At 37.2% G+C, this 9,251-nt stretch overlaps 1 protein-coding gene across 1 annotated transcript in view; it reads left to right on the plus strand.

Moving 5' to 3' along the window:
- Positions 1-5,117, plus strand: part of Atp13a5 (ATPase 13A5) — a 104,858-nt gene extending 99,741 nt beyond the window's left edge. The window contains exons 28-30 of the mRNA XM_026400268.2: positions 689-777; positions 3,102-3,182; positions 4,771-5,117. Coding sequence (XP_026256053.2) covers positions 689-777; positions 3,102-3,182; positions 4,771-5,031 — 431 coding nt within the window. The 3' untranslated portion in view covers positions 5,032-5,117. The remainder of the gene's footprint in view (positions 1-688; positions 778-3,101; positions 3,183-4,770) is intronic.
- The last annotated feature ends 4,134 nt before the right edge of the window (positions 5,118-9,251 follow it).

A 9,251-nucleotide genomic window follows, 5' to 3' on the forward strand; every position in this document is an offset into this window, starting at 1 on the left:
GGGGATCTTTGAAAGGAAAGTGCCAGTTAAACTGGGCTCATTAAGTGGGGAAAAAAAGGACTATGCCAAGACAGGAAGAATTTTGCCTACACAGAGCATTTTGTGAGCAAAGGCAGAGAAGCCAGAGAACTGGGACTCTGTGGAAGTGCTGGGTATCGTGGTTGAACTTTTCTGTTGCACCTAAAAAGAACAGTCAGAGGTCAGTTTAGAGAGGCTGATGGGACCAAATTGGTGAAGGCCTTGAACATTGATCACAGATTCTGGGACTTTATTCTCCTAACAGTGAAGAAGGAGATGCTGCCAAGAGGCCTATTCATTCCTTATGTGCAGGGCTCACTAGACAGGTGGAGCTAATGCACCAGGGCCTCTCTGGTGACCATTCAGATGGTCAAAACAGGATGTCCCAGCCTCCAGGAATCCACAGTTGAGGCAACTCCCTTACAGAGGTTCCTATAGACATTCTTCTTTAATGAACATCCTTCTACTTTCAGCCTTATTCAGGAAAGATTTTAATATATCACCTTTATCATATAAGCATTGAACATATTTTAAAACATATGAACATATATCAAAACATCTGAAGATGTATCCAGTGTTTGCCCAACAGAGATAATTGATTCTGCAATGTGTGCCAAATTATATGAAACATTCTTTTAGCATCTAAAAATAATGTTTGGTGTTTCTTCAGATATATTTTCATTTTTGCTGATATCTGCCTCGGGCCTCACAATCTTCCTTCTGTTTTCTGATTTTCAAGATATATACCAGGGAATGGAGGTAAGTATCATTTATTTGCATATCTGACATGATTCATATGCACCATGGAACATATTTACATTGTTTTTGCAGCTCAGTTATTACCATATTCTCTCAGACCACTAAATATGTGAGACTATTTATATTTAGACAAATAGCATTTCTATATCTCACACATATTTTCATATTACTTGTACTATCATTTGGGCACATTTATCTCATTTCATTCAGAAAATATTATATTTGAATACTTCATTCTGTATATTATACCAGTACAATAAAATTAATGCATTAATACAATAATGCTCCAGCTTTAATGTTTTTAAACACATAATAGAAATCTTTTATAATATTGTTGTAAGGATAAAAGAATAAGCAAACATGTTTGTCCTATAAGACATTGACTATATGGAGTTTTTTTTTTTTTAATCAGTCAACGTCATTTGATCCAGGATATATTGGGTTAAAATTAAACTCATAAAGATGTTATTAAACCCATTCTTGGACCGTTGTAGTGAGAGATATTGAAGAAAGAGAAGGATTGGCTGCTGACTTTCAGGCTATAGTTTTGTTGTGAAGATGAACCACAGCTAAGTGAGATGATGACAGGGCCACCTGATGCCATCCATGCTTGAAGAGAGTCTCAAGGTAGCATTGGGAAGAACATAGGAAGCAGCACTCACTTTAGGTTATAGCTGTCCAGGAAGGCTTCACAGAGGGCATGCAGCTTGCTGGGATCCAGAATCAAGCTGGATTTTGCTGGGTTGGAGACAGGGATGTTTCTGACCAAGGAAAAATCCTAGGCACAAGCAGAGGGAGCTGAAAGGGCCTTCTTCTGTCTTGGAAATGCAAATAATGTAGGGTGGCAAGAATCAAAAGCAAGGCTTGCTTTACAAAGGAGCTAGAGGATTTGCCAAAAGTGTGGCAGTGTGCTATGGATTATGAGGGAAAAGAATAAAGATTAAAGGAAGGCTTGGATGGACAAGGCTGGCAGTGAAGTCTGGACTTATGCCAAGACCAACAGGGAGTCATTGAAGGTTTTGTGGAGGGCATTTAATAGGCAGACTAGTTAGATGATGGCAGGAAGGCTCTTTGCAAGAGTAGAGAAGCTGTGGAGGAAGAAGCAGCTAGAAAATGAAAGCTCAGATCATCAGGTCATTCATTCATTTACCAAACATGGTGGAGCTCCAGAGTATGCCTGGTGCAAGGTTTACAAAGATGAATAAGATGTGGTCTCTGCCCTCAAATAGTTTAGAAGCTAGGAAGGAAGGCCATGGTGTAATTAATTCCAAATCAAGTGCCTCCTAGGTCAAGGGTTGGAGAAGAGCTCTTATGGATCAGGGAGGTGGCAGCACTGAGATCCTACTGGGCTGGATTCTCTGTCTACTGGGATCAGAGCCACCTTCTCCAAACAACCTTCCACCCAATGTGTAGCATTTCACAACCCTTTTAAAGGCTGTCTCCACTTCAGGAAAAAAATGACCACATGTTATCTTGAAATAACTCATATCAGGATAGGGATGAGAATTTAAGGTGAGCATTTAGACACTATGGGGGCTGTGGTTATTGACATCAGGAGAGCTCAGTCCCACACACAATCATCCATCCAAATTCTAGTCTATGGGGTCAGAAATGGGGCCACCTAACTACCTTTTCACTGTGGGAAAAACCATGGGAAATGGTGACTCTTGCATCTATTAAAAAAGTGTAGTTGATCAATGGACACATTTTTATCTTTAAAGGGGGGGGGTGGGCTAGATTTTCATAAAGCCATTAAATTTGGAGCCAAGAACACATGTACTTAGTCTGTCAAAATAAGCCTGTATCTCTGTCCCCCTTTAGATTTTATGATGTGTCAATTTTACTGAAAAAGAAATGAATTCCAAGTAGATTTTGCTTTGAATTAGAAGAAAATTGGAAAGTAATTAGTAGCTGAAGGAGTAAATCTTATCCCCACTTTCCCATTTCTCAGAGGATATAAATGAAGACACAGAGGCTCCAAAGTGTCCTCTTTCTCACATCTGCCACCCATGGCACACTTCATCAATAGATACTGTCAGCCATGGAGGAGGCAGAGGCCAAGAGGAGTCCTTCCATTCTCATTTGGACTCTGGCTCTGCTTTTTACTTATTGGCTTTGAGTCAGTGCTTGGGTAAGAATAAGATATGTCCTTTGCCTGTTTTCAGTTTTCTCATCTGTCGAGTAGAGAAGGAAATGTGCACACACACACACACACAAGCTCAGAGAATTATGCTAAATACATAAACTAAGATAATTGATATGTGTATTTTTAAAGTGTAACATAAGCAATGTATTGCATAATGATGGTATTTCTTTTACTACAGTTTATCCCAACCATAACATCATGGAGAGTTTCGATTTTGGTGGCAGCCCTTACCCAGTTCTGTGTTGCCTTCTTTGTAGAGGTAATTTCTGTGTTTCTTATTATTTTTCCAGAGAGATAAACAAATAAAGGGTCTTATTCTCAACAGATGCTCCTTTTTTTTTACCAGCTACTTTGGTCCCCCAAACTATAGTTATTAATTTCTTTTTAACTATATATTCTCTGTGGGGAAAATTCCCTAGACAGTGATTTAAAATTCTTTGAAGCCTACTAGTATTTTCTGCATAGAAAGTAAAACATCAAATTAATTCTAATTTTGCCCCACATAAAATCAAGGTATTATACTTTTCGGATGTTTATCAATAATCTAGGAGAGCTGAGATGAGGTGACCTTGCATTGCTAAAATTCAATAGGACCTTTTAGAGGGAACAGCTGTCTTCAGGAGGACAGCCCTGATGAAGAGAGATGGGAAGTTGCCTTTGTTCTTATCAATGTCTACCCTTGAAAGTCTTCCCCTCTCACACGGGTCTTCTGCTTGGAGTCACTACATAACTGTACCCACACAGTATGAAGCTCAGGTGCTGCTTTTCAAAGGGAGAGTTAGAAAAATAAATAAATAAGAGTCAGGTAGGTAAGTCCCTTGGGAAAAGGAATCAATAAAACTTTAAAATATGTATCTATATACCTATAATATACAGATATTATTTATATATATATATGCTACATACCTATAAATATATACTATCTTGTATAAAATAAGAATTAAATTTTTCATATTTTTTAATTCTAATTTTGATACTATATTTTACCCATAAGAATGAGATCCTAATTAGAATAAGATATGTCCTTTGCCTGTATAATTTTGTCAAAATGGTTTCCAGTGTCATGTATAACTAAGAAGAACCAACAAAATGATTTAAAAAAACTGAACAAACAAAAAGGCAGACAAAAACCCCAACATGTACAAAGATACTCATCTCAGTGTACCTACAGTGGCAAAATACAGGACTGAAGCATTGTCACGTATTTAAATAGTTGTACATCAATTTGAAGAAATGCCATACAGTCATTAAAGATGATTAATAAGATGGTAGCTATATTCTTACTGAAATTAAATAAAAACTTTTAAAAGACTATTGCTACTATTTTAAAAGATTATTCAAGACATTAAGTCTAGTATAGACAGTGGAATGCAAAATGTGACCAATTTTATTATTATAAATGTATGAAAATTGCATAAGCATGAGAAGAAAGAGAAAAGGGAACTCAAAAAATGGAAAACAAAAACCCTTTGATAGCTAGAGCTCAACCATTCCTTCAACATACATTTATTTGGCACCTTGTATGTGGCTGGTAGTAAGTAGCAGGATTAATAGGGGTTTTCCTTTTCTATATATTGCTATCATTTCAGTCTGTCAGAAAAGGAATCCTGAGTGAGTCACTAGCCAGGATTTAACCAGAAAATCTGGATAGGTGAAAGGCCATATGCTTTCGACAGGTAACTGTGAGCAGAAGCAACCATTTACTTCTTAAAGGAAGAATAAGGGGACCTCAGGGAGGAGAAGCAGCAGCAGCAGCCAGGAGCACAACCCGGGGGAAGTGTGGGGAGCTGCCTGGCTGCACAGACACTGCACAGTGACTTGACTGTTTTTCCCATCTAATTTTCCAGGATGCCATCCTTCAGAATCGAGCGTTCTGGCTGTTGATCAAGAAAGTATTTGGATTCTACTCTAAAAGTCAATATAGGACCTGGCAAAAAAAGCTGGCAGAAGACTCTACCTGGCCCCCCATAAATAGGACGGATTATGCAAGTGATGGTAAAAATGGATTCTACATCAACAAAGGCTATGAAAACCATGAACTGGTCCCCAAAGAAAAACTCAAATCAGGGGACCAAATCAAAGAACAGCATTTTTGGACCAGACTCTAATTGGAATTGTTATACACATTGAGCAGCATCACCCTCCTCCAAACTAAAACATGTGGAAGGTGAAAAGAATGTCCCCTTTTCTTTTTGCTGTCCATCTGATCATCTGAAGCACATTTCTCAGTGCACCTAGCCTTGCAACAGAGGACCTTGAATTTATCTATTTTGACTATATCCTTTCCTATTGGGAGAAAAAATGCATTTCTTGGATTATCATTTTAATATGCTTTATTCATATTGTATTGTTTAAAATGCACAGCTCTTAGGATAATAAAATTAGAAGTATGAACATCAATAGAATAAAGAAAAGCTAAGGAAACATTTGGTCTTTGAAAGTTTTACCAATATGTTAATTATCACACAAGTTTCTTTAAATCTTACATTCATTTGTATATATATATATATATATATGTACATATCTTTTTACAAGATAACTAAATTCCTCCCTTTTGCTTCACTGTATGGTTTTAATAGAAATAAGTATTAACATTTACTTCATAAAATTCAACCCTACTATGTAGTAAGCTAGAATCATGTGGAAGTGGAGAACGGCAGAGATTTGTGTTAATTGCATATAATCTTAGCATAGGCATAGCTAATACCTAGGCAAACTCCACCAAAGTTTGACAATTCCCAAAGTATTAAGCTAGAAGGTCCATGGTAGATCCCCAAAATAATGGAAGGCTGTTAAAATGTGCCTTTCACCTCAGAAAGCCTGGTGCTTTGATTTACTCTTTATTACTGACACACCAAAACTTCAAGTAAGTTCTAGGTGAAAAAAAAAAAAAAAAAAAAGACAGGTCAAATTCAACATCACTTGTCTTATAAACAACCCTAAGAAAGGAACCGATGAAAATCCTCTGGCTTTCAGATGACCTTATGCTCTACTTCATCTTTTAATTATATAAATCATTCCAAGTGCATATGAAAGACAAGAAGGGAACATTCTTTACAAATATATCCTTCGCTCTATCTACTTATATACACATACATAGATAAATATGCATATATAAAATGTATATTTTTCAGAGGAAGAAGTTTATTTCTGGTGAATATTTGAAATAACCTCCTAGGTTTTCCTTTGAATAATAAATCTAATTTTGCCAACTGAACAGATTTTCAACAGACCATAGGCAAAGCTAATTGCTGGTTAACTAAAACCAGTTCCATCTCATAATTGTCAAGTGTGTGCCTAATATCATGATATATGGATTCAATATGAAATAGCCCTGAGTTTACAATCTGCAATCTTTAGGACTGACAATTTTTTTTACAATATTTTAGCAATTTCCTCCTGTAAATAGCATTATAAACTATGTTACTCAACCAGTAGCACAAATAAACCTTCTTACATAAAAATAAACTCAACATTTTGTTGTTGTTGTTTTTTCCTCCTATTAACAGCTCTTTGGAGAGAGATCATTTTCAAAATGTATCTAATTTATTGCCTAACAACAACATACAAATATTTTTTGAAAAGAGATTTTAGCTTATGATTAGGAAATGTAACGTTAACCTAAATATATGGTAGCCCGGGTTCCTTGAGTTGACATCTATGTTTAGTATTTTGACTTTTAGAATGAAAAGATTCAATTGATAACAGTATAACATTTAGAGAGCATAAACATATTTTTTTAAAAATCCTGATTCAATACAAGTACAGTCTGTTTTTTTTACTAACAATCTATTAGGGATCTGGTGGGTGGTGATCCTTATTTCACATTTCTTTTTTGGAACATGAAAAATTAAACTCCATAACTGACTGCCAAAAATACGTTCACAGGAAGGTTTAATTATGTTGGGGGGAAAAAGTTTGATCAAAGCATGATAAGCATGATGACACAGCAAATGATGGCCTTGATGACCTGAGGTAGCCTCAGGTGGCTTGTCCCCAAGAAGGGACCTTTTTATGGGGAAACCATGATCAATTCTGTGAGCTAACTTCTAAGGGGAAGGAACACTGACACCTTTGACATTATCAATCCATGAATTCAAAAGTGCATTTGTGGCTTTATTCTGCACAGCTAGGACTCTCTTTTGGAGCAGAGACCTCCAGGGTGCTCTAGAAAGATTTGAATTTTGGCCCTCAGGAAATTAACTCCATCCTTTCTCACTCACCAATGTTGTAATTCTGCAAAAGCCAGGTTCCCTTCCTTGGGTTAAGATTGGCCCTGTGTTTTGAACATCTATTCGTCAAATGCTTTTTCTGTATCTATTGAGGTGATCAAATGGTTCATGTCTTTAAATCTACTGATGTGATGAGTTACGTTGATGTCAAATCAACCTTTCAACCCTGGGATAAGCCCCATTTGATTATGGTGCACTATCTTTTTAATGTTTTTGTATTTAATTTGCCAGAATTTTATTGAGAATTTTTATGTCTGTTTATCAGGGATCTTAGTCTCAAGTTTTCTTTCCTTGATGTGTCTTTGCCTGGTTTTGGTATTAGGATGATACTAGCCTCATAGAATGAGTTTGGAAGAGTTCCCTTCTTTTCTATTTCATGAAATAATTTGAGGGGTATTGGTGTTAATTCTTCTTTGAGGGTCTCATAGACCTCGGCCAAGAATCCTTCTGGTCCTAGTCTTTTCTTTGTTGGTAGGCTTTTGATGGCATCTTCTATTTCATTGTTTGAAATTGATCTGTTTAAATTGTGTGTGCCCTCCTGATTTAGTTTGGGTAGAGTATATGTCTCTAGAAATTTGTCAATGTCTTTGAGATTTTCCATTTTACTGGAGTATAAAATTTCAAAATAGTTTCTAAATATCTTCTTATTTCAGTAGTGTCCATTGTGATATTTCCTTTTTCATCATGAATTTTAGTAATTTGAATTTTCTCTCTCAATTGCCTTAAATGGGGAAAGGTAACAAGCTGCTGCCAGTCTCACCTTAATTCAGTAACTCTAGAAAGCTTCCATTCATTGACTATTTCTTGGAAGTAGGGCATAAAGAAGCAGAAACCTGAATTTAGAATAAAAATTAAAGGACTTAGCATGGTGGCACACACCTATAATCCCAGCTACTGGGGAATCTGAGGCAGGAGGATCACAAATTCAAGGCAAGTGTGAACAATGTAGTGAGACACTGTCAAAATAAGAAAGGCTTTGTGTATAGATCAATGGTAAAGTGCTTGCCTCACATGAATGAGGCCCTGGTTCAATCCCCAAAACCACCATCAAAAAAAAAGGGGGGGGGCTGGGGATGTGGCTCAAGTGGTAGCGCGCTCGCCTGGCATGCGTGCAGCCCGGGTTCGATCCTCAGCACCGCATACCAACAAAGATGTTGTGTCCGCCAACTAAAAAAAAATAAATAAATATTAAAAATTCTCTCTCTCTCTCTCTCTCTCCTCTCTCACTCTCTCTTTTAAAAAAAAAGAGAGGGAAAAAATTATAAAAAAAAAAAAGGATCTTGTACCTGGTGGAAGACACACATACCTTCTCAGATGATCAGTGGGGGAAGAAAGTTTGGGGGTTGTCTGGAGACAGAGCCAGTGCCATGAGAAACAAAGGGTTACATAGGAAAAAGGAGGGAAGAGAGATTAGATGTCTGTGGCCAGGACTGCAGTGCACAACCCCTGCTGTTGACATTACTCTTAAGCCTGTGATTAGCTTGTACTGTATTTCTGGACATGAGGTAACATCTAAATCAGTGTAATAGGTCCAAGACTTTCACTGTCTTTTATCTACTTTATCTAATGCCATGCTTTTAAGGATGGAATAAGGAGGTAAAGAGGCAATGTGGTTTATGGGATAAGTTATAGTGTCCACTATCATCTTAGAAAGACCTATGCCTCACCTTTCCTTACCTGCAGTAATGAAGAAGTCTACTCAAATGGTAATAAATTTAAATTCAACAGCTAACCAATAAAATGTAAGAATAAAATCATGACACTCCTTGGCTTATAGTACAAACCTTAAAAAGCAGGACAAGATATTGTTTCCTAATTTTGGCACTTTAAACCAACGTTTGATGCTCTCTTGCCAAGGTTCAAATGTCAAACCCCTGAAACATTCAAAATGTAACTGTAGAAATAGCAGCCCATGTCACTCATGGATTGTCATGTGCTCTTGACAAGCAAGTGAATTCCAGAGAAATCACTGGATCTGAAGTTGGGAAGTGAAGAGCTCCTCCCGTGCTCTTCCCACCCGCCCACACCTACAGAGTGTGGGAGTTGGAGGCACACCCTCAAAAGGCTTGTCACTCACAGGTGCTCAAGCTGCCAAA

Source organism: Urocitellus parryii, chromosome 2, assembly GCF_045843805.1.
Source record: "Urocitellus parryii isolate mUroPar1 chromosome 2, mUroPar1.hap1, whole genome shotgun sequence".
NCBI lineage: Eukaryota > Metazoa > Chordata > Mammalia > Rodentia > Sciuridae > Urocitellus > Urocitellus parryii.